The sequence below is a fragment of the Drosophila simulans genome, chromosome 3R (genome assembly GCF_016746395.2).
Source record: "Drosophila simulans strain w501 chromosome 3R, Prin_Dsim_3.1, whole genome shotgun sequence".
Classification (NCBI taxonomy): Eukaryota; Metazoa; Arthropoda; class Insecta; order Diptera; family Drosophilidae; genus Drosophila; species Drosophila simulans.
Window position 1 is genome coordinate 3,311,075 of NC_052523.2, and position 26,441 is coordinate 3,337,515.

Sequence of the window (26,441 nt, forward strand, 5' to 3'; positions counted from 1 at the left end):
CGATCCATGGAGTTATCCTGCTGCTGCTGATGCTGCTGCCTGATGATAACCTGAGATCAGAACTCCTGCGGATACTTGATGCAGTCGGGAGCCTGGGAGCTGGAGGTGGCGGAGGCGAAGAGAGAGTTGGGACCGCTGCCATTGCTGCCACCGTTGGCCAGCGAGCCCGGCCCCCCCGCACCACCACCCACTCCCACCGAGCCGCCACCAATTGGACCGCCGTCCTGCGACTGATAACCACTGGCCGCCGAGGCCGCCGCCGCCGTCTGATATGGTTCCTGATACAACTGATTGAGTCTCTAACCAGTACCCGAAAAGTGCCACGCGTCCTATGCGCTCAGGTGCGCGAACTGCGACGGATGGATATCGAACTGGTGGTACGGGTGGCCATATGGACCCATGTGGTAGGGTACGATGTTCATCGAGGCCATCTTGTGCTCCTTCTTCCACTTCATGCGCCGGTTCTGGAACCAGATCTTGATCTGCCGCTCCGTGAGACACAGGGCATGCGCGATCTCGATCCTGCGGCGGCGGGTCAGGTAGCGGTTGAAGTGGAACTCCTTCTCCAGCTCCAGCGTCTGGTAGCGGGTGTATGAGGTCCGTTGTCGTTTCGTCTCGCCATTGGCATTCACAGTACCTGGAAGAAAAACCGGAGTAGTTTTGTAAGTTGCAGTTGCAATACAGGAATAGAGGTGCTTATTAAATATTAAAGCAAAACAATACATTAATAATATAAAAGAAAAAATTAGAAAGAAAGTTTCGGAATAACGTAGTTACCGCTTCAATCAAGTATTTGGCACTCTAAAGGAGTTTTCTTTTTAACAGTACTTGGCTTATATCGGAATACCTATTGATTAACAGGAAATTCAAACATGTAGATATATAAACTGAAATCAATTGAATTAAATAAATATATATTAAATAAACTAATTTTGAATAAACTTTTCGTTGAAATACTCCTTCCACACTTTTTTATGTACCTGCGAATACCCGAAAGTCATTTGTTTCTGCAGTAAACTATTTCAAGGCGTTTCTAGGCAATCGTCAAACGTTCAAGTGGACACCACCATCATATCCCCAATCCCCCTATGTTTCTCACCGCTTCGAGGCAGTTAATTTTCTCATTTATATTGTGATTTTCTGCAACGTTGCGCATTTCATTTTCATAAATATGACGTGCCAAACTGCCATTTGGTGGCACCCGAAAAAGTTCATGCCTGGAATTGTGTTTGGCCCGAGGAGTTCAGCGAAGGTATCTCACCCCGGACAGATGTTTGTCGCTTGCTGAAAACTTGTATCCTTGTATCTGCAATCGTCGGTAGATAATGACAATTTACCGTTCTTAGCAAGTCGCCCCCGAAAACTATTCTGTCATCTGTATCGGGTTTTCCTTTTTTATTCGAGGGAACCACCGCACGAGGGCGTTCGAAGCGCGTCGTTCGTAATGAGGGGGCGTGCTGTGGCAAAGTAGACTTTTAAAAGCCATTTACCGTGGCGTGTTATTACGGCCAACTCAATTGGCCCGCCCGCTTTGTTTTGGATTTCCAATAAAGAGTTGAGCTGAGACGGCGGCATTTCTGCCATAGACACTGTATCTGTATCTCTAGTATTTATATCTGCAAAATGTGTGGCAGTCAGTCAATGTGATAGACGGCAACCGCTGACTTGCTGCTGGTGCGTTCCTCTTTGATTTTGGGGTATTGTTGTCTCGCTTGGTTCATAGTTTATATGGGTCACGGAATACTTGCTAAATGAAAGGCAGTTTGGCTTACTGCTTAGGACAGGCTGTTTATTCTTAATCAGAGTTCAAGTCAATGGTTTTGACTCTCATTGACTCTATGTAGTATATTTCTATACTTGTGCAACTGATATTCAAAAGACCAACCGTGCAATTCTCTTTCGTAGAGCTTAGTCTCCTATAAAACTGATGTTGTACGTAAGTTTATCATTCATGTTGCCCACTTAAAGATACAAACTGTTGCCGCTTTAACAAAAACAAAACTAAAACACACACACGCAAAAAAGAAAACCGCCCACACACTTCCAAAAGTTTTCCCCCGTTGTTGCCGCTGTCACAGTTTAGTGGTCTTCGATGTGACGTTGGCGGAAGATGTCGGGCCACATCAATCAGCGGCCAAAATCTAAATGGAATTTCTGATTAAAGTTGAAATTAATTACCGCTCATTTAATTAAAGCGAGTTTCAGTGCGGCGAGTGTGGCCAAAGCGCAGGGATAGCGCCGACATCAAAGCTCCTGCACTTCCCCAGCTGGCTGCCATCCTGAACGGGCTTAAACTAATGACCAAGTAAACAGCGAGCAGACAGTAACCAGACAACCGGCATCGGCTCCATCAGTCATCCGGATCAGCCGGCCAACTGCTGTGGCCGTGGCCACAAATTGAATTGCACTAGTCTTGACCCATTTCGATATGCTGCAACTGTCAGTCAGGCCATCAAAATTGATACCGCAAGTAATATTTCTACTTTACCATTAGAGGACTTCGTCTTCTGTATTTTGGTGCAAACTTTTCCCAAAACTTGGCAGACTTCCGACTGATGCATGATGTGCAGACGTTTTTGAGTGCCCTTTACTATTTGATAAGCAAGAATCCTGACCTTGCCCACGCGTCCTGCCAAATCAATATATCCTGTGGCCATAGTTCTCCACAAGGGTCGCCGACATCCTTTCTTTTTTCATATTTTTTCTTTAGTCTGCCTGGCAGGGAGACAACAAAAGACAAGCTGAACACTTGCACTGCCGCCAACCATTTGCAATTGTCAAATGCTTCTGTCATATGTAGCAATTTGTTTACACCACTCAAAGGCTGAATGGAGGGGAAAGTATCAGCATGGCGAAATGTATCTTTCGGATGCGTGCCGCTATCTTCAAGACTTTTGGTCGCCCAAAGTCTTATGAAAGTACCTCGAAAATTGGATTACTGGCATGTTACAAGATATTTAGATACTTCTAGGATATTTGTATATCCTAACTTTATAGATATTAAATAAAAACATAATTCTGAAGGGAATATAATATGCATAAATATCTGTGCATGTTAAAATAATTCTAAAAAATTATAATCATTTACGAGAGTATTTTCCAAGGAACCGTTAAGATTTCTTTAGCAAAATTGCATATTTCCTCATTATATCTAAATTAACCCCATCATCCCAAATCGTTCTCCTTCCATAGAAGATCTCCATCACAGGCATCATCAGCCACTAATTCCCACTCAGATTTTGTTGATTTCCGACTAAAGATCAGCACACATCCGCAACCCGTTGAGTCCCAGCCGAATGTCAACACTGCGATCTCTGTTGGCCCTTCTCTCGTGTTCTTCGGACTACGTATGTGTATGTATGTTTTTCTTTATTTTTTGGTTAACTACATGCGAGTAAGTAGCGCATCGCTGTCGTCATGGCCAGGCGCAATATCTAAGGCGAAAGCCCCCAACGAGTTGACAGGGCAGAGCATCATCCGAAAGCAGCCCCATCGCATTCGGATCCAACGGCACCTGGCATGTCATATCACTGGTGCTTATATCACTTGCAGGGGGAGCATCCAAGGGGGCCAGATCTCTTGACAGCGCCAATGAGCGAACATTCGAAGCGTTTTACAAGTTTGTTCCCATTTCCCTGCCACCTCAATGGGATGGGATGGTATGGATTCGGATTCGGATCGGGATGCCAGCGCCTCAGACTCGCGCTGTATCTTTGTCTGTGTCTGGGCATTTGTGAAATACTATATAGACATATTGGATTTTGCATGTACAAACATATATGTGCACATATTTCCCGAACAGATCGCCCCAAGAATGAAGAATCGGGTTGTGTGTGAATTTGTGGCGTTGCCTTTGTACTAATACCCTATTTCTGGGTAGGGACGTTATATGCAAAGTTGAACGGAGTTGAGCCTATGAAATCTAAAATAAGTAAAATGGTATCTGCGGATCGTTTATTTTGATAGATTTTTTACCATGACCGCATAGTTTCATATTTTTACGCGTTGTTTTACAGAGTATCAACAGTTCGTATTGACTGGAAGATCCCTGCGTTGTTGGTCACTTCATTTGCATTTCGCGTAAGATGACGTCAAGTGTACTTGGCTAAGAGAACTTCGGCTGACAGCCGCTTAACATATCAGTTGGAAATTTGAAATTTTTGGTGCATCCCATTTGGGCCTGCATGCAAAATCTGTTTCAGAATTTATTAAGTGACGATCGGCCGGAGCTCCGTCGATCGCAGTGTCATCGGGATCGATTCTGCAATTCAAATTGCCATTGTCTGGCCGGGATGTTCGTGTTCCCTTCGATGTTTCGCCAGTGTCTCTTTGCATACTCCCCGATAGTTCTGTGATTGACACGGGATTAGCATACGACTCGATCTCTGCCAGGTTCAAAGTTAAGCTGAAAACCTTTGGCGTAGGTCAGACACCAGGGCCTTTCGAGCCGAAGTTTAATTGTTTTCTGCTAGCCGTGGCGCAAATAGAATTAAAAAAATACGACAAAAACATACTTGCGGCTTGTCACAAACACTTGTACTGGTCATTTGTCAACGCTCCGGCGTCTGGTCAGGCGAAAAAAAACACTTCGCTTCAACATCGTCATCGTAGTCAGCAACGTGTGCGGCACTCCAAGATCCCAGCACCTGGGATCCGATGGAATGGTAGTGCTTGGATGCGAGGGAAGCGGCGGGAGCATGATCATCTGGCGGCCTCAGTTTTGATCTTATCATGCAAAAACAACTTTGAACTTGTTGTACTTTTTACAGCGAATTGTAAACTTTAAACATGGCAGTATTATCGCGAGTCCCCCTATTTATGAATTGACTGGCAGTACGAATTTCTTGATAAGAAACATATACTATAAAGTATTAACAAAAACACACAAGTTCACTCCCTGTGCCGATCGGTTGAGTCAGGTTGGTGTCCAAGCGACAGGTTCATAAATCAACGCACTTCCGATCATCGTTGGCTACTCAGGAACCCCTGGCTAATGAGTCGTTTAACCGAAAACCATTATCAATGTCACAATTCCAGCCGCGGGTCATTACTCATAAGAGGCGAGCGAGTCAGAGAAGAATTCTGTCACAAATTGAACTAATTAAAGACAACAAGTGATCTCGGCCAAGATCGCTTGAATTGACAAAGAATTCCGAGCTATTTTGCGGCTCCCTGAAAGTTGAAATTGCCTCAAAAATATGTTTCGAACTCGAACAGTTCCAGAAATAAATCAGACGCAGAGCCGGAGGTGCCACGCTTGAGGTCTGCTGGAAGAGATAAATCTTGGACCCTGCGGCCGACCCGATCGGAGGGATATAGAAGGCAGATGGAGGAGTCAAAGGGGCCGCCGCGGGGTCGCGAAGGGACATGTGCAGCGCTCGGGTTAATTTCTTTCGGAAAAAGAAAATTAATCAAGTATGCGGTCGCCGGGCTATCTGAGCATGTATCTGGCCCTCTATTCGGCAGGCTGTATCTTGCGCTGCGCGTTGCATTCCTTAGGTGATAAATGATGCTGCCCGGAGTCTTGAGTCATTTTGTGTGTGTTATTTTTGGGGGCAGGCGACAAATGATGTGACATTTGTGATAATGAAAGTGTTACCCCCCTCCACCACCAACTCCACCCACCTTGTGGCATTCAGCACGTGCTGGACAACAGGTGTTTCGGGGTCCATCGATGTCCACAGACCATTAAAGCACTATTAAATCGTAGTCACAACTACTGTCTGCCTCTGTCTGGATATATTTGTCACAACCTGGCTGGGAATGAGGGATGGATAGTGTGGGAATTCCCCAGCAAAAAAAGGAGCAGAACAGCAGCCCAGCTTGATCATTAATCACAATTCAAATAAAGGAAGCGCTGCAGTCGCAGGATGGCGGTCAGAGAAATGGCAAGAATATTAAAAACACTCCAAGAAATGGGATGCAGCCAATTTCTGGTGACCCTGGGGGGAACTTTTTGTATTGTTTTTTGGTTTATTGTTTCTTGTTTTGTGGTGCGAATTGTGCGTGGCCTTGCCCTGCGCCCTCCCACTTACCACCCATCGCACCCCCATGCTTTTGGGCATTCGCGTGGCTGCTTTTGGCTTGGTTTCGTGAAAAATGGAAATTATGTCAAGACGTAAATTGATTATTTCGCTTTAAAGCATTTTTCAATTTATATTCCGTGTTTGTTGTCAACACGAACACATTCAGTTTCGTCAGCCCGACAGCCGCCACAATGCCCAGCATTTCATTTCCAGCTCTTTTTCGCCGTTTTCTCCACTTACTCAAAGCCATTCAACTGAAATGACATCATGTGCCACAAGCTCTAGTTCTCGACTTTTTGGCCAACAGCTGATGCGGTTCGTTGGCAAATTGAACGATCCGAACCTAGAATGGGGAGAACTTTGTCCAGATAGTGAAGCATAAGGTTTCTGTAGGCATAGACTTCTTCGATATTTCACAGCCAAAAGAAATGGAATATAAGGCGTAGAATGCAAGTCTTAAAATTATATTTATAATAGGATAATCTTTTTATAAATTATGCAATATAAATCGGGAAGAACAACAAATGATATTGGCTTTTGTATAAAAGAAAATTAAACAATGTCTTGCTTAATAAATTTAAAGGATGTTAGAACTTTTGTGTTTTGTTTTATTTTATTCACGTAATTAGTTGATTTTCAAGTAGTTACTTACTAAGTACTAAGTGTAAGTGTTCAATAGTTGTTTAAAATTAAAAGTTTAAAATGTAGCGGCTAGCGCTGTCAAACTTTTAACTGCATAATTAATCCCATTCTGTCTTGAACTCGAAGTTCCTCCCTCCAGCGAATCAAAAGCCAATTAAGCTTACCATCGAAATCAACCTGTTGATTGGACACTCAGGACTTAAGTGCTTTTCGGGGATTAAGCCAAGCAAACGCCCCCGGGAGACACGTGACGCCCCGACCAACCCCCTTCACCTGTCCCCGCCCCTCGAGCTGTTATGTATATGCCCGGCAATAGACAATCAACCCTTGGAGAGCTTTCCATAATTGTTTTCAATTCGAGACAGTTGCCAGCCCGCCGAACACCATTCCTCAATCCTGCGCTGGCATAATGAGCTGGGTAACAAATTATGCCGCTTGTAGCTTGTATTGTGTTGAAAATATAATAAATGAATTATCTGCATAATTAATGAGCTTTTAATTTTTAATGGCGCGGCGCAGGCTCCCAGGGTCCGAGCAGGCAAATGGACCGAGAGCCACATAAAACTCAACGAGGAACCACCAAGCGGCGTGGTTATCAGGCCTGGCGTATCTTTTAGATACAATTTTAATGTGACTTCTTGCAAATTATTTATGCGCGCATTTTCGCTCAGATAATTATCGTTTATCTCTGATTTAAAGAGTTCTCTCCCGGCAGAAGGAGATGCTGACCACCATACACATCCGAGATGGGGAGTGTGTTCGTGTTCGAATCCAAAATGACTACCTCAGTTAATTATGGGGCTCCCGAGTAGGGAGCGAGCGTCGCGCATGCGCACATAAATTAGCCGAGCTGCGCGGAAAACCTGTTCTGTGTTTTCGAGTGCTCTCCCCCCGTGAAAAGACCGCGTCAACCGAGATACCCCTCTGGATCGAGATACCCTGCGCTCGGTAGCGGTGCACCCATTTTTAATGAGTGTCCTGTCGTCTGCAGTTGAATGAACGCGCTACAAAATGCGGCATTGTCGTCGTCTGGCTTCTGGAGTTCTCGCTCATTTTCATTTTCCCGCAGCCCCATGATTAACTGCTCGGGGTCTTTGACTGGCGCTGATGACCACAGGTCCTGCTTTTAGGTCTGGTTCTGGTTCTGGTCCAGGTCCAGGCCCCAGACATCCGACCGCAGATCTGTAATCAATCACGGGCACGTTGAAGAATTTTTTGCTCCGCGATTTTGATTTACTCGCGTCGCACTCATTGACTTTCCATTAATAATTTCCTTTGTAAATTGCATCCTGTGGCAATTGTTGTAATTGTGATGAATTCTTTATTAATGCAAAGTGCGGCGGGAGCGGGCTAAAAGCTACTGTCAATGGCGTTAGGTTCAATTATCTTCCATATTTCTTGAGCCCCACAGGCAGGGCAATTCATTTGCGATTCGTCAGACGGATGGCAAACAATTTGCATTCGAGCTTGAGGTATTGCCCCCCGGATTCTCCACTACTACTTAATTTGCTAGTTAATGCGGTTTTAATGATGCATTTAAATCCAGTTATCTGATTGGCTCTGGGTTGCATAACAGCAAACCTAAGCAAACAGATTTGAAATTGAGGCATTAAAGGTGGCCCAGGTCAATTGGCTGAGATTGAGTATACTACACAAGGCATTAGTCGATCTACTTAGATCCATTAATCAAACGGAAAGTTGTATTCGAATTTCTACTAATAGAGCTGTTGATTGTGTGGTGTTTTTTCGTCAAGCGTCTCTTGATTTCTGCCATTCATTAAATTCATATATTTGTATATATTGATTCTTTCTACAGGTTCTTATATAAATAAGTTCCAAGCCCACGTCTAAAAATTGCCGCTTAGTTAATTAAATGGAAATACAAGATACACAGCAGGCGCTGCCAAATTATCTTGAAACCTAACTTGACGGAAAAAGTGATGTATTTGCAAGCTTCGTTTTTAGAAAACAAAAGTATTCAACATGGCTGCCCAGCAAACATGTCAGAGAAGATGTGAACACGAAAAAAGCATACAAAAGTGAAAAAGAAACAAAATTAAAACCCGAGGAAACGAGTCAGCGGCGGAGGCTGAAGCCGAGGCTGCGGTGATGAAGATGAAGATGGTGAAGTCTGGGCGCGGAACAAGTTTTCAAAACTTGCTACAAAGGTGTCTTTAAAAATCTTTTAATTTCGACTCCTTCCCCCCGACGGCTCACCCTTCTTTTTTGCCCGTTCGAGCAAAGTGCAAATTTGCTGTCGTCAGTGGGCAACTAAAAATGGAGCTGGAGAAGGAGCTCCAAAGGGCCTGGGAGCTGGGAGTCGCCGCCCGCCTTTTAATGAAGCGCGAAGTGCAGCAAATGTATCTGTATCTGTTACTGCACAAGAAGAAATACCTCACGAGTTGGTTCACTTTGACTCTATAAGGAAACGTTACATATTTGTTTCATTTTAAGCAATATGTCCATTACCGTTTTAAAATAATGGCAATTAAGTATTCCATTTAAAGTATATTCGTAGAATGGTCTTTAGAATCGAAAAGTAAATGTATTTGGATTTTAAACTAAATAATAAGATATATATTTAAAAACTTTGTCAAACAATGCAGCATCGCAAAGAAAAGCAGGTGTGTTTGTGCCGCTTTTTCATTTTCTATTTGATCTAAATAAATTTTTTAAACATACTTATAATTGAATAATTAAATTTAGAAAAACTTTAGTTTCTTTTTTTCGGTGCAACCTTGAGCGTATTGAAAGTAAAGCCAGCCCAAGCTAAAGTGGTCCTGTGCCTCAGGGCAGAACGTTGCCAACAAATTGCAATTGTTGCCATTGCATTCGAGCTGTCACTGCGAAAGGGAGACAACACACACACATACACAGGCGCGGTAAAGCCGTGGAGCTGACCCTTGAACCCCGGCGATTTTAGTATGCCATGCACAGGAAGAAAGCCCCAATTCAATGCCTGGTACGAAATATGGCCAGGAAAAGCCAAGTGGAAGTGCCAGACATTTAAATCGAATTGGCTTCAGGTGGCACACAACGGGCAGCCCGGTTTTAATCTGCGAAATGTAAGCCAGTTCGTGGGGCACGTAGCCGCAGACAGCAGATACATATGTATCTGCCAGATACATTCGCACACACCCGTACCACGCGTGTAACTCAATTTTCAATGGAGGAGGTGGCAGCACACGCTCCTCAGGCCGCAGTCGGCAAAATCCGGGGAGTGGATCCAAAAACCCGGCTCACTTGTGGGTTTGTCTACTCAGCCAAATAGTTTTGCCGCCTGCATTAATAATTCACAATTTCATCTCGGATTGTATGCGATTTGCGATGGTTTTCGTTTAACTTTGGTTTTGTTTGCTGCCCAGCAATGGTCTGCGCTCGAGACCAGGTCCCACTGTACCAGTTCCTGGTTAAGCTCTGGGACAGTGGACATCTAAGTTGCGATGTGGATAACTTAAAGCGTTAAAAAATTAAATAAGAAGGTGCCTAAAACGTTCTGAAAAGTTTTAATAAATATAAAATTACTTAAAATAGTTTATTCGAGCACCGCAATATATATTATGTTATCTAGACTTCGTTTATCTGCGCAAATTTACAAATTTAAAATGATCAATTATCTAATATGTCAAACAATATTATTAACAAGCCTGCAAATTAATATAAATACCGTTGCCTAATTTCGGAAATCACAGGATAAGTGAGATAGGAAATTAACTTGATTTTGTGGGATTTCCCAGATTTGATCACTGAATTTCCCGCTGCGACCCACTGTGTCCGGTTCGCTTATCGCCATTGCGTCATTTCATTTAAGTTAATGCGCAAAGAGATTAATATTCTATGCGTATCTCGGCGAAGAAGACCAAGAAAAAGGGGAAAACGGTAACTGGGTGAGAAGTGGATACTGGAGAGATGGGGATCCGGGAATCCGTGGCCATCTGCAGATGTGCGCCAATTTGCGACTGAATTTGATAAATTCGCATTGCAGCGCTGCCGTGACACTCCGTTGAATTTATGGCTCGCACTTTTTCACCATTCAAATCGCAATTACTTTGCTTGATTCGCAATTTAAGATTCCCCCTCCCCAGCCGGTATCTGGCAGATATGGATATATGCACTGACCGATCCAGTGGTTCTCTAAACAATGAAGTAAGAGTAAATAGTTTTCGGATGCTGTGCAAGTCCATTAGAATGTCTTATCAAAGTAAAATGGTTCTGTAAAAGCCGTATCTATATGTGTTTGTATGTTCCCGAGCTGCATCCACAGATGTATCTGTATCTATCAGCGCTGGCACATCATCAGTCATTAGTGGCGCCATTGTTGGCTCCTTAAATATTGCCGTCTTTGTTGCGGCGAGTGGCCCCCATTGTTACTGTCTCCCTCGAGTTCTAGACCCTCTCCTTTCCCCTTTCTATGCGCTTTTATTAACTTTGGCCAAAATGTGGCCGACTGCCACTTGAAGGCATCAATGGACAACTAAGTTTCATAAACAACAAGCTCTTCGGGCCATCATTCATCTTTTTTTTGTGTGTGTCGAGTCGAAGACGCTTTAAAAGCGTTTTCTTCACAGACTGATTTGAGCCATCCGATGAGTGATATTTTTAAGGCAGACAATGCCTTCGGGAACGAACTAGGTATGTATATATAGAACTGCACTAGAGTTGACCTACAAACAAATTAAATTATGTTGGGATATCTAGCTGAATCTAGTCGCTAATGAGCAGCTCATTTTAATCACACTGTACTACATATTCATTAACTATACACAATCTTTAATAACAAATATATATACAATATTTTTATTTTATTATAATTTGAATATTTTAAAAAAGATCATTTGGTTGACATTCTATTAACCACTACAGTAAAATGAATATTTTGTAGCATTGCTTACACAAATAAAATCAAATTTTTTATATTCAAATAAAACATTTTCTCTACAGAAATTATCTCTTCCGGCGAGGTAATCTTAATCGATGTTATTACAATTTTTATGTAGCCCTGTGTTGTGGGGCTTTTCTTCTCTGTCAGTGCCCGTATCTGACCAACTTAAAGCCGAATGAATTTCAATTCAAGCAGAGTGATGAGTTCGCTAAGCAGCATCCCCCGAAAACTGAATGGGGCACCGAATTCATTAAGAACAATCGCCAGCAAAATACACTCAGTATTTCGTGTGCCAAAATGTGACGCTTGGTGCGAAACAATTCGACAGGCACTTCTGTTTTCAGGCTCCTAATAGCGGCCCAGAATACCGCAGAGTTGGCTAATAATGGGCTTTGGCTTGGGCAAGAGCCATCATCGTCTTCTGGGAGCCGGAGGAGCGGCGAAATAAATTTATGTTCTACTGCACTTTCTGCACCTTGCGCCGATGTCTGGCATTTTGCATTCACCTCGCGCGGTGGGCATTATAAAAATCATTTTCATTTTCGTGGACCTTAGAACGCAGAGCGCAGAGCACCGAAATAAAAGTAATAACAATCATTATGATTAAACGTAGCTATTTGAAAAGTCGTGTCCCAAGTTAATGAAAATGTAATTGAGCAGCGAGTGCCGGGCGCGTTTTCGTTCCTGGCTCGGCATCTGCAGCTTCAGCTTCTCCATCTCCGGATTCCGACTGGCAGGCGCAAAAGCAGCATGGCGGCAGGAGCTGGATCTGCAACAGCAGGTCCACCAGCAGACAGCGACACCCCAGACCATTTCCGAGATCGGGAACTCAACCCCAGTTCCCATACAGAGAAAAACGCAGTCCCCATTCAAGAACTTTTTAAAACAATCACTTTATGTGATGCAGATCTTTGGTATGCGAATTAGCTTTAATTTCATTGCTTTCAATTAATTTCGCACAGGATGAAGGAGCTTTGTTATAAGCTGTAACTATAATGCATAATTATGTACAGGCATCTTAAAAGATACCTAACAAATTCAGAATTTCGGACTGCCCTCTAAACCAATTGAATTAAGAATATCTAACTTGTTTCGAGCTTTAGAAACAGGATATTTCTAATGTTGATGCTCCATTTCCTCAACGAAAGTAGTCTTGAATCTGGATTAAGCTTCAATTTGGTTTTTTGGATCAGTGTATTTGCAGTCTAAGAGGCTGATGCATTCTGCTGCCTGGCAGCAACCGTCGTGTATCTTGTATCTGGCATTCAACTCGTTTGCAAACTATTAATTTTGTGCAGCATCCTGGCATCTGCGGCATCGAGTGGCCGAAGCCTTCGGGATGAACGGCACGATCGGCAAGCGAAATAGAACTACAGATATTTGCAATTTAGATTTATAAAATAGACTTTTAGCTGGTTGCGTTTTCCAGCGCATTAGATTTATTTTTCTGGACTCTCCATTTTCGGTACAGCTTCTGTTTTCATTCTACTGTTTGGTTACCATTATTGACACGATATTCGGTAATTACACGAATTGTGTGCAATTTATGGAAATTTCTAAAGAAAAACTTGCATGCAAGCCTGAATATATTTTTATGTGCAATTAGCCGCCAACTTAAGGCTCCGCTGGGACCACTATGGGGGGAATAACTTAAATGTATAGCCTGGCAGATTGTATAAATATAAAGCAGCCCACTAATTGGGGAGCGGCCTGCTTGAATAAAAAAAGTTCAGATAGAAATGTCAACAAATTGTCAATATGCATATGGAAGAAGGGGGCGGCGGCTAAAAAGGCTTTTGACATTTCGGCAGGCAGCATGAGTATCGTTGAATCTGTATCTGAATCTAAATGTGTGGCAGGTATCCGCTGGCTGACATCTTTTGATGATCTGCTTGGAGGTCTGCCAGCTTTGGTCTTGTCAATTAGGGAATGAATTTCCCAAATGAATGCCAAACGACTTCACAGGGCTGCATGCGATATTAACCAAACATGCAGCTTCTTCTGCTTATTGGCAGATACTTGATGCCAGGAGCTCTTAAAAAGTATAGTTGCGAAAAGTGTTTCGCAGAATTCAGACAGCCTCGCCTCGATCTCCTCGCTCTGAAGATGGCGTCTGAACTGGCGTTTTTTCTTTGCATTATAAAATGGTTGCCACAGTAACAACTTGACGTGATTATATGCAATCAGCCGGGCCCCTGCCACTCCCCCTGGCCCTCGGCCCCTTCTCCCCACAAGAGCAACATGCACTCGAAATTTGCATAATTGTTAACATGATGTTGGTTGTTGCCTTTGCTGCTGCTGCTGCTGCTGCTGTTATATTCACTGGACTTTAATCAGCGCCTGTTTTTTAGATGCTACCCTCAAGATTGCCCTTTATTATTGGCATTTGCGCTGCTTGGCACCTGCAACAACGTTTTTTAATAGGGATTTTTAGTTCGGCGGCAATTATAGAACATCCTGCACATGCCAACACACCCTGCAATAAATTCTAATAAAGACATTTGCTGTCGAAAATTAAGTTGTGCTCTGGGACGATAAAAGAGCCTAGCCTAATTGTCCACCAGGCTGTTGACTTTTGTGTTCCTAAAGAAGAGGGCAATTAAGTGCAGGGTTACCGAAAGGTATAACTGCACATAGTTCTATATTCCATAGAGAAACAACTAGAATTAAATTTAAATCCGACACTTAATTGCACGGCTTCAATGTATCTTTAACATAATAAACTCAAAGATCAATTACAGTTGTTTCTGTTTCCAGGAGATATAATTATATATTAAAAGATATAGCTGCACATAGTTGTATAGATGGCTGCCTTTCACATTGCCCTCAACCGAATATGATTAAGAAAGTAATTAAATCTCGGCGATGCATGAAAACTCAGGGAAAATGGCAGAGCCAGACGGAGATGCCCAGATACACGAGCTCTCCCCCGGCAGAAATACACGATTTCCTGCGTTCAGATCTCTGAGTGCTTCTGCCATACATATGATCTGCAAATGTATCTGCAACTGAGCCTACTTCATTCATGTCTCTTGAAGTTCATGCTCTTCATTACTGCACCCCGCTGCAATCAATTCCTTCCACGCTTCCACTTGCTGCAATTTGCATAACAAATGCGCGCCGTTCTTGTTGTTATTGCCCGGCTGCCATGAGTAACAGATACATAAATAATAACAATGTGCCCCATTGATTGGAGCCGAATGGAGAACGAGTTTTCCCGCGAATCGGAATGGAAAATCAGCCAAGTTGTTAGTCAATATGAATCTGTATCTGTTGACTTGTTGGCGTTGCGACTATCTATAAATATGCAGTACATGTGGCAGCACTTCAGCGACTCTTTAATTGGCTGACATGTTGTGATTTCGGGTTGTCAAGAGCTGGTTGAATAAGCATACATATATGGAATGCAAGATACTGTCCAGCAATTAGCAATTAACCCTTTCAGCGGGAGAAATCCCCTATATTTAATTCCTTTATTGAACAAATTCACGTGCCATTCGATGAGCTAATGAGTGCGCTATTTGATTTATGGGACACCCGCCGAGACTCGCCAAAATATTTCCCACAACCTGAATGTAATGATTTATACCCGAACAGAAATATTTAATTATTTTTTAACTAAAATAATAAACGAGCTTCAGGTAAGATTGCAGCCAGGCAGATCCATGCAAATGTCAAACTATTTGCAATCCAATTAATCTCCCCCAACCAACGGCGCATTTAAAGAATTTTTTCAATAATTTGATTATACTTTGGATCCCCAAAACAACTTCGTGAGTTGCCCTGTCGATGGGTCAGAAAAGGTGGAAATATGGGGGAATCCGACGGAGGCGGGGGTGGCAGAAAGAAAAATCTGTGTGCGCGCCAGAGACATGATGAAAAATCACCGAACAATTTTTCGTTCACAATTTCCCAGCCCAACAAGTTTCGGGTGGAAATTTGTTCTGTTAAATTTAAATATAAACCGAGCGAGGTGCTGAGATTTATATCAAGCCGCAGTATCTGTCTGCCCTATACCTATATATATATCCGTATCTGTATCGGCATCTGTATTTGTATCTACGGCGGTATTATGAGTTATTGTGGGAGTCGGCCGGCCTTAGCTACGGGATCGGATCGCTTCACGATTGTTTACAATTTTCACGAGCTACGATTTTCGCGGTCGAGTTTTCACGCAGCGTTCCTTCGTTCCCCCACCCCCCTTCGATCTGGAGAAAATCCGGAGAGCGTAAGTGCGAGGGAAATGTTGTTATTGTTTATGTATTTTGACAAGATTCACCGCGGGCACAGTTTGCCAGACAATTTGGTGCTAAGCACTAGGCAAGATTTGCTGCCCAATGAAGATTGCTGGTTGGCAGTTGCAACACCTAGTCCCAGTGAGTGAGGCAAGTGTCTCGCAGAAGTGGTAATGAGCACTCAATGACGCACCGATTGAGGTAAGCTATCGGTGGATGGATGTTGATTTATAGAGCTCATTTCTAGCTAATTCGATCTTAAGTTGCCGTCAGTAAAGTGATAAGTACATAAAAAAACATTTTACTTAGGAATTACGGATCTCATCTACATGAACATATTCTAAGATTTTCAGATAAGGAATTGTTTTGCCACTTATTAACGTAATTTAATTAGTACTCACTCGTTCCGAGATGCACTCGCTTCATCCACGGATATATCTGCGGCGGGTTCTTCTTTCCGTTGCCACTGTTCTGGCTACTGCCCGCCTCATTGCCGCTATCGCTCTCGGAGTCCGATTCCCCGCCCCCCGGACTGTGCATGGGAACATTGACGTTCCCAGGACCTCCGGACACTCCCGATCCGCTGTGGTTGTTGTTCAAACCGGCGGCGGCTGCGGCGGCCGCCAAGCTTCCGCCCAGGACGCCCTTGTTCAGCGATCGGGCCACACTCTCCACCACTGAGCTGGGCGACAGCTTGGGCGATATGTCCCTGGTGGACAGATCCTGTGGACTGGCTAGCGACTGGCTGTTGTTGTTGTTGCTGTTGGCGCTATTGTTGTTGTTGTTGCTACCGGAAACACCCCCGCCCCCACTTCCGCCCGGCGTCACTGGATCGTTAGCGTACTTGCAACTGATGTTCGCCTGCTGCTGCTGTTGCTGCTGTTGCGGGTGTTGCTGCTGGGCGAGTTGCTGCTGCTGCTGAGCAGCAACTGCTGCCGCTGCATGGGCATGTTGCTGTTGCTGCTGCTGCTGCAGGAGCAGTCGCTGTGGCTGCAGCTGCGTGTAGTCCACCATATCCGGGTTTCCCTGTCCGCCGTATGCCGCCTGATTGGCGTAGTGGGCCTGCGGTGTGTTTGGGTACAGGTTGGGCGTATAGGCCGCCGCGGCTGGGAAGTAATCGTTCGCACCCGGAGTGGCCGCCCCCGCACTGCCCTGACCGCCGTTCGCCCCGCCGCTGGGCACCACGCCCCCGCTACCGCCCGCCCCTCCTCCGCTGCCACCCGCGCTCGAATTGCCCGCTCCCGGGTGATTCTGCTGCGGATTCATCTGCTGCGGATAACAGGAGGCCAGTGAGTTGACGAACTGATACGAGGACATCGCAAAGCAGTCGGGATCCATTCTGAAGCCAGGGGTCGTAGTCGTGGATTGGAGTCTGGAAATGAGAGGATGGGGTATTAAATAGGGCCAGCATTTTTTCAATTCTTAACACAAATTATAATGCAATTGTACACTTTTTGATGGCTAATATACCTTTGCCATATTTTTGTAGCGCACATCAAATTGAATAAACTGATCAGAAGTTGATAAGAAGACTCAGAAAATACAAATACATTTTTCTTGATGTTCACTTTTGCGTTGAGATCTCACTTTGCGATTGGCAACATTGTATTGGAAAAGCTGCGGGGGATTATGTATTTCCATTTAAGTAAAGATACCCCGAGTGGAAGCCAGTTCCTGGCTCCAACTTATTTTAAAGGGATCGCTATACGAGCCCCGAGGTTATAAATTCGCATGTATATTTACTTGCATGATCCATTTTTAACAGAATTTTCTTATAAAGTATAATGAAACTTCTTTAAGATTTTGAGCAACAGAATAGTAATACCTGTTGAACAGACGAGCTAAGCAAGCTGGATTTTATAGAAACTTAACCCAAAAGCCTCTTTCCCACTCAGGCCTCTTGATTGGTTACTCCCTCAAAGTGTTTCCTTAACCGCTGATAATTTCACTTGCCTTTTACTTGGTTATTATTATTATTTCTTTGAGAACGGTAAAGAGTCGTTTTTTTTTTTTTTGAGCTTATTTTCCGCTGGTGGAGAGAGCTGGGGCTGCCTAAGCATGCAATTTCAGCCGCCGAAGTGGATACTATATATAAACGTACTGGAGCTGTTGGCCGAGGAATGCCGAGGGACCGCCCACTCTTCTGGACACACTTGGCGGAAACTTCTTGCGGCTGCACTTGCTGGCCAGACCCACTCCTCTCGGTGCAACCATCGCAGATATTGCAGTCTTGCTTTGGTCTTGGGCATGTTTGTTCAATGGCGGAAAACTCGTATTCTCCGCTGCGCAGATAGCAAACAAAAGCATTGACCCTCCGCTTCCAAAGGAGCTGAAGGAAAGGAGCTCTCGAATCGCCCCAGAGCCGAAAAAGTGCAAAAAGGCAATAAGGCAAAAGAGGCCAAGCGAGGCCGCTGCACATGAACATGCCCAAAACTAAAAACGAAGATGGCAAAATTACTTGTAAGTACCGAATTTAAAATACGCTTCAATATATTACAAAATACCCTTTCGATCCGATCCAAATATTACATTTACCCAATATATGTGGAACTTGAAGATAAACTTGGCTGAGAATGGCTGAGAAAATTGTATTGAGAGTAGGAAAACTCTTGTAATTATCTGTATATGTGAGTAGATAATACCCACCTTAAAGGGTATTGAAATAAGCAACAACAGCAGAGAACGGAGAACATTGGCTAAAAACAATGCAGCAAATGCAAGCCCCTCACTTCCCTGCCCTTTTTAGAGGCTTGAAACCAATAATTTTGATTCAGTGGGCAATTTAACCCTTTAGCATGTTGGCCAAATGAAAGGAGCTCTCAACTTGGGCTTAAATTAAAACGCCGTACGCCATTCGAAACTGGCCGAGAACCCAAGGAGCGAATGCTCAACTTTGGACAGAGATTTATTTGATGAGCAGGGTTCTCGGGGAAAACACAACAAAAAATAAAAATTAAGGAAATATTGTAAACTTGCCCTCAGGTCTCTGCCCCCTCCTCACGGCTTGGCTCGATCTCCAGCGATTATAGGCTTTAAGGCCCCGGTAACGGTGCTTTGGAGAAAACCATTTCGACCTGGCAATATGAGAATTATAGTTGTAGACAAGCGCCCGTGTTTAAGCCGAACAAGGCCGAAATCAGCGAAATTATAGGATCAGCGTCTTGGCTGACTTTGAACCTTTGACAGGCAGATATTTGAACAACCTGGGGTCGAATCGATTTGGTGGCAATTGATTGGATGGCCAACGTACTGAGAGCAGCAAAAGTTTTCGATCTTACATGAATTTTTAACGTTTTCATCGAACATTAATTTTATTTCACTAACGATGTCATAGTTTAATACAAATTTATTAATTATAAGTAAACAAATTTACCAGGGCAACGTGCTAGAGTATTAACTATTCATTTTATACCATTCTTGCTATAGTCAAATTTATTGACTTTCTCTCCAGATGCATTTTTGAAACCCCAACTAGAGCCATCTTCGATTTACTGTTCAATTTTGAGCAAATTAAAAAATCCAAAAACTCTGAGAGGGGAAGACAAGCAGAAGCCATAAATTAAACGAGTTTGAAAATTGTTTTCCAAATAGTTTAAAACGGCGCTGAGGCGACAAGCGGTTCAATTGGTGTTAATTAAATCCATGAATAATAAAAAACGCAGGCGAATTTTGCGGGCAACGAAAGAGACAGGGAAGAGAAGAGGAGAGGAGAAGAGAAAGAGAGGAGGGACAGACGATGCCTTAGATTGGCGATCGTCGGTCGAGCTCATAAGAAACCCATAAATTATGGCAATTCTTCGGGATCGAACTCAGCGACATTTTGGACTCGGGCAACAGAGTTTTCTTTTGTTCCTCCTTTGTTATATAAACACTTTTAATATGCCTCCAAATGGGAGTGAAATTTCTCTTTTGCCCCGATACTTAAACCGCAGAACGAATTTCCTTTTCCCGTCCTCAGCGTTTTCATTTCACATTGCCACAGGTAGGATCAGACCCTATCTGAACTACAGAGGAGGGTAGGAGTCAGCCAGAGTGAGAGTAAATAAACAGCAATTGAGTTGCACATGCGTCTGCCGATGCCATAAATCAATTGGGGAAATATTTCCGGGCGACAGCTGAAAAGGGTTTTCTTTCCCGGCCCTCATTCAAGACATTGACGGTATGTTCGACTCTTCTATTCCAACTTTTTGTGAGCAAGCCGCTGAGCATCTGCCCAATTAAGATGATTAACTTTTGAATAATCAATAGATGTCGTTGGGATTAGCATATGAGCTTATTATAAAAAGGATTTTCAGTTGAGTAATGCCAGAAGTGAAAAATAAAAAAAAGGCAACTTAGGAGCATTTAAAATGAGAAGCATGTAAAGTATAGTGCACAATTGTTTACTACTAATAATTTCGTTATTAAAACTTTCCGATTGTATTGAGTATTGAGTGCAACTAAACAATCTTTTGTACTTTATCCAGATGCTTAGCCACTTTTACAAGTTCTACTCACATCTACTCCTCTAGTTTCAAGCGTATCCAAATCCGTTTTGGCCTAAAGACTCTCCTAACCAACTATCGTGGAACCGTCATTCATTCCTTAGCACTCCGTCATCGTCATCATCTACGTCACCGGCCCTAAGGCCACCATCTTAATTATGGGGCGAACAAAGCGCCCAAAGCAGTTATTTCTCCTACGAATGTCACCGAGCTGTTTGTCGTCACCATTACGGATTTTGTACCCAAACGAGCCCTGGCCATAAATCATAATTTTTAGCATTTGTTGTCAACAGGGGCGTAGCTTGTGTGCATGTAAACACGCCGCTCTAGAACCTCAATCTGCGGTACGCACGAGTTCAACTCTTAAAAAAAGAACAACAAAAAAGATAAATAAAAGGTATTTGCGCACGCGCAGTCACACTCATTGGCAACACTTGTTGTCCCGCTCACGCTACCCATGCGGTGGCTCGCGAGGAAGCGAGAGGGCCAGACACTGTGTGCGGACCCATTAAAAAGTCATAAAAATTTGTAAGCACCTCATAAAAATAGTCATAAATATTATTCCTCTTCATCTTTTTGTGTCTTTTTTCTCACTCCCCAAACATGCATCTTCTTCTGCCGTGGCAACCCTCGTCACAGTTGCTGTTTGTGGTTTGTTTGTTTGTTTGTCATGGCTCTCATAATTTTTATGAGTTCTCCAATTGTTTTCCCAACTCAAAACCAATCATCGATTGCGATCCTCGCTGCAAGCGGCCATTTGTGGTTCAGCTTGTCATCTCCTCGCCTCTCCACTGCAATAATTTATGATCTTTTGCGCAATGGTCGAGTCGGAATTATCCTTACAGTAGTCCTGTTTCTGGTCAAGGACATCTCAATTGTGTAATGTATCATGGTCTTGCCACTGTTTATTAGTAATCCTTGGGTAACTTAATTTGTAGTCATATTTTTGGAAAGCAGTTCTGTCGGACATCTATTAGGATAAATTTAGGTAGAGGGGCGGGGCTTCAAGATTTCTTATAACAAGGATTAGTTGTATTTGCTCGCTGCATTCATGAGAAGTAAAATAGTTGGGTTCAATACATTCATTTTAAGTCTAAACAAATGGCATTAAATATATGCTGTTCCAACCTCTTTTGTATTTATTATTTGTCTGGTTTTGTGTCTTTTCATTTTGTTACTCTAGCCTGCCATTTTTGCGGCCAATAGATCAACGACTCTAGCACAAATTTTTAGCTTGCGTGCTTGCGATTTTGATTTATAAATATGAACGAGTATAGTTGAAATATTTGAGGGGGGTGTCAGGAAGAGCCGGGGTTAGGCCATGATGAATGTCTCCGCCAGGCGCAGGCCAAATAAATTACAGCGCTGCTGAAGACACTCGTAGAACTTTGGACTGGCCTCTTCCCTCCAATTAGCCGTATAGACTGCAATTCGGAGTGGAATTGTTACTGGGCCTGCAACTGTCTCAGTGTTGTGCCCACATTATGCAATCGATGCAGCCAGCTCTCCAGCTCTCTTTGATCTTGGCCCACCCTCGGCGAGATGGGCGAATGAAAGTGACCTACATCAAGTGGAATTTCATCCACTTACGACTAGAGCACATGTGGGATGCCATGCCGGGATGCGGAATACTGCCCAGGAGCATCGTCTTTACTCGGTCATTGGCAAAGTCCCATGAAGTTCCAGACCAGTGCGCCTTCTTTTATTTTACATAATTTCAGGTTCGCCCCATGGCGTCTTGGCCAGCATGAGTTCGAGTTCCCCGGATAGTAGCCAAGCCTATATCGTGGGCATTTCTTCATCCCTATCCCTACTTGGGCTTGGTATATAACGCTATGTGTCTGGATTAACCTTCTATATGCGGCGCTTGTTAGGCATTTTTCATTCGCTGTGACATTTCGCCTTTGTGCCTCTTAATTATTTCAAAAGCGGCTGCATTTCGCTTTAATGAAGTGAAAATTCCTTGCGTTGATACCGCACACGCAACCTAATGAAAAATTGCTTCAACAGAATACAGAAACAAAGCCCAGATATAGGGAAATATATAAAATGTAGTTTCGGGGTTCGGTTACTAAGTATGAAAATATTTTTCATTGATTTTTTAAAGAATTGATTGCTTTTAAGAATATTTAATTGAGGTATAAAAGCAATTTAAATTTTTTTTTTTTGAAAACGAACTATTGTTAGTATTATTGCTTCAATAAAAAATCTAATTACAATGAAATTCGAAGACAATCATTAAAACCATGCTTAAAAATAAAATCTAAGGTGGTAAAAATATTTGTACTTCAAAAAATATGTACATACGAACAAAACACTTTTTTGTTGTTAAATTATTATTTCATAAATAAAATCGTATCAAAATGTTAAGAAAAAATATAATAAAAATTCGCTTTAAACCAAATATTGCTACATAAGTTTTTAACACATAAAAAAAAAACACCAAAAATACAAAACAAAAACTGACAACGTATAAATATCCTTTCCATGACTGTTTTCACCTGTTCGAAAGCGCCTAAAATATTTTCTGCCGTTAAACTCGTTTACTCACAATTTTAGTTAGCCGACGGCGTTCACCTCCGTTGAAGTGAGTTTGTTTTCTGATTTTCACTGCACTGAACTACGATTTTCACTTGTGCTGAGTGCGGAAATCAACGTGCACAATTACAAAGGTAAAATTGTCACAACCAGCCGGATATCTGGGAAATTAATCCGATGGCATCCTGAGGGCAAACTGGCTAGACTTTTGCGTTCTACCTGCAGGCGAATGTTTTGGATGGTTCTAATGGGTAATTGGCCGCAAAGGGCTTAGCGACGGATTTGGACGGCTTTTGGTATCACAAACACACACGCACACGAGCAATTTGTCACAGATCACGATAAGTATTTGCGCTATGGCCGAGTATCTAAGTATCTGCGCGAATTTCACGCCGAATTTATGACTGTCCATCAGCGCCAGCATCGATGCAAGCACTTTGCAGTCCATCCATCTTTCGCTAAAATCGAACAGTATTCGAGGGTCTTTACACGCGGAACAGCTGAGTGTTGGATTGTTTGAGCTGTTGGAGCTTTTTTTATTTGTGTTTTTTTTTTGTTATTCCGGTGTATCCGCGGATACGTGCTCGAAGCGCCAATGTCTCACTTTGACTGCTCGGGCATAATTCAAATTTCTGAGCATCAATAAAAAACACAGATACGCCAGCGCTCTGGCTCACTCACACTGCTCCATTTCCCCCGTCCAATTGTATCTGCGAGTACGAGCAAGTAGGGCTATATGACTATACGGCTACATATCGTCGTCCAAGTGCAGCGTTCATTATTCGAAAAGTGTGCGAGAGAGACAACGGGCATTGCGCCGCTCCGCCGTCTCGCTCGCTCTCAGGCATGTGCTGAAACTACCTTTGCGGACGCGAAGAACGTTTCGAATCAACCGCCAAACCAGAAATTCGTTCCCACAAATTGTATCTCACGGATACGAATACGACACATCGCTGTGTGTGTGTGAGTTCGAAAGAGCAGCAGTTCGAAAAACACCGCTCTCGCGTGTTTCGAACAAGTTCTTATTGAGAGAGATCGTTATTCGGGAGTTCGAAAATCATGTTTCGAACTGCGACTAAAGTCTTATTGTTCTCACCGACACTGTCCGTGTGAGATCGATTTCGGGGGACCAAATGATAAACATTCGAACTCCGTACTTTTGGGCTAGTTGGGATAAAATCAAGAGGACTCATTTTGGGCCTTCGCAAAAGTAAAAACAGTCTCTGAAGATTCAATATACATATATTTAAAATGTTGTCCATATATTTTAGTTAAATGTGCAGTTAGTTTATATAACATTTTGAGATATTGGAAAGATGTAAAATGATACGATTTCTTTCTGAACTTGTTAAACAAAAATATATATATAAAATATATAAATATATTATCTATATTGATTTTATTATAATTGACCCCTTGTCATGTTTTCTATTTTTTTGGGGTAAAATATATCTTTAAATTATGAAAATGAAGTTTAAATGAAGACAACTGAAACGCATGTTAATGTGACTCTAAAATCATCATTCTTCTAAAAAACATATAACAGTGGGGTTTTAATTCGGAATGATTTGAGTTTCAAGAAATAAAAATCATTTTCTCAAAAAGAAGTTTATAAAGGTTAAGAGGAAACATTTGGAGTACCATTTAAAGTTATATCGATGGTGCCATTTAAGCCTTTAAGGGCAAAACTTTCTTTAATTTTCTTCTTACATACAGAGCTTAGTTTATTTACGTTTGCTATTTTCTTACCTTTATATGGACGATTTGGGAAAATCCAATCAGAAGCTACGAACAAGTCGTTGAAATTCAATAAGTTTTCTTAGCCAGCACTTCACTGTATATTTTTTATTTTCGTATTAATTGTATTTGCCTTTAGCACTGCACTTTGATATCTTAGTTATTTGCGATAATGAGCACTTTGAGAAATTATTTCAGGTGGGTAGATAATTCCGCTCCTATGTAAAGGAGTTAGTCGGTAGAGTATCCGCTATGGGGAGACCATGGCACCTTGCCGTCGCCAAAGAGCTTTCCATGGAATCGCAAGACTGGCTTTCGAGCGGAAACTTCGCGGATTGCTACGCGTACGAACACGAGAACGTGTATCTGTATCTTTTTATGTTTGCAGAAGACCGAGCGCGCTGCTTGGCGACTGAAGTGCGCCACGTTCGATTCACGTTTGAGCCATAAAAACCGACAAAACGACCCTCTAGTGCGTTGCCTTTGTGTGCGTTTCGAACACTGTAAATCATTTGAGGACCCGGCCAGCGAGTGCGAGAGAGAGGACGGACAGTGCGCATTTTCGAAAATCGTGCTGTCCCACTTGCTCCCACGGCAGACTCCGCCCCCAGCCTTGATTTATGCGACGAGGGTGCCACGGCAACCGGCCTATGGCGCTCCAGCTTTTCCCTCGATTTGGGGAAAAGCGCGCTCCCGTGAAAAGCGAGAAATACGAGAAAAGCGAGAAAAAACAGGTAGTTGGCAGCCACTCCAGGACACATCTGCCCCCGGTTCACGCTCCAGATTAGGCCGAAATCATCCTAGATTAGGCGTCTCCCCCACTTTATTTGTATTCAATCGTGGCACTGTTCCGCTAAATCACCGCCACATTATTATTTCGCATTATTATTTTATAAACGTTCCGCTCCGCTCCGCGTTCATTTCCATTTTTATTGGCCTGGCAAAATGCAAAGTCTCCTGCTGAAGCTTAAGTTATTCCTCCTTTAAAACGAGCTCGTTGGCAGTTGTCTCTGAATTTAAATTTATCGGTCTGTTTCGGGGCTGCGGATCGGGTTCTCTTTGGGCCGTAGCCAAGTTCAAGTTCTCATGATTCATTCAGTATCGGGGCTTAACGATTTTGATTTGTTTGGCTAAATGCCTTAATTAAAAGTCGATTTCATATTTGCTACCAACAATCCAGCATCACATTCAGAGCTAAACAAACATATGGTTTGATTTTGGCGTCATTTGAATTTGAATTCAATTGATTAGTTTGTTTCGAAGTTTTAAAGGTTGATTAGCTATTTTTATCATAAAAATGAGTTGCTGGTTAAGACACACCCAAGAAAGATTTTGAATGAGATTATTGTTTACATTTTTATTTTTGGATTCAAATGTTTATGTTGCGAAACCACAAACATACCTTTATGCAAATACACATAAATGGCATAGGTCATACGAGTATGTTCGTAATATATGAAAAAAGCAAAAGTTTGTTTTATTAAATTGTGAGCAGTGCCTAAGTATTTCTAGTGAGTGTCTTAAAAATATATGTATGTGATACTTTACGGTTACTTGCCAAGCCAAGAAACTTAAATCGGCAATTTCGGCGAATATAAGTTTATAAAAAGTTTAGGTTTAAAAAAACAAATTTTAAACATACGTATTTCGGAGTTTATAGCTTAGGTTTCTGAACCTATGCGATTTGTTCTTCTTATAGAAAAGAGTCGTATACTTTTGCCATATGTTTTCCGCTGTGTTTTTGAAACACACATGTCAGCTCTTTATGGTTAGCCCGCATCATCCACAAAGCATATAAAGTATAGAAAAAAAAAAGATGGAAAATATATGAAAAACTAAAAAAAGAAATCATAAGAGAGACGCCTTCGTGTACTTCTGTAATTGGAGTTGATGTTGG

At 42.6% G+C, this 26,441-nt stretch overlaps 1 protein-coding gene across 3 annotated transcripts; it reads right to left on the bottom strand.

The window, feature by feature from the left end:
* Window positions 1-329: 329 nt before the first annotated feature.
* LOC6727016 (homeotic protein Sex combs reduced) lies at window positions 330-25,020 on the bottom strand. 3 transcript variants are annotated; one of them, XM_016175875.3, is made up of 3 exons: window positions 24,557-25,020; window positions 16,187-17,157; window positions 330-637 (listed from the first exon to the last, which is right to left on the bottom strand). In XM_016175875.3, the coding sequence occupies exons 2-3, from the start codon at window positions 17,121-17,123 to the stop codon at window positions 330-332; spliced, it is 1,245 nt and encodes a 414-aa protein (XP_016033507.1). In that variant the 5' UTR covers window positions 17,124-17,157; window positions 24,557-25,020. The 3 variants fall into 3 exon arrangements, with proteins under 3 accessions (XP_016033507.1, XP_016033504.1, XP_044779314.1); XM_016175872.3 differs by lacking the exon at window positions 24,557-25,020 and adding an exon at window positions 22,821-23,550; XM_044923379.1 differs by lacking the exon at window positions 24,557-25,020 and adding an exon at window positions 17,256-17,476.
* Between the last annotated feature and the right edge of the window lie 1,421 nt (window positions 25,021-26,441).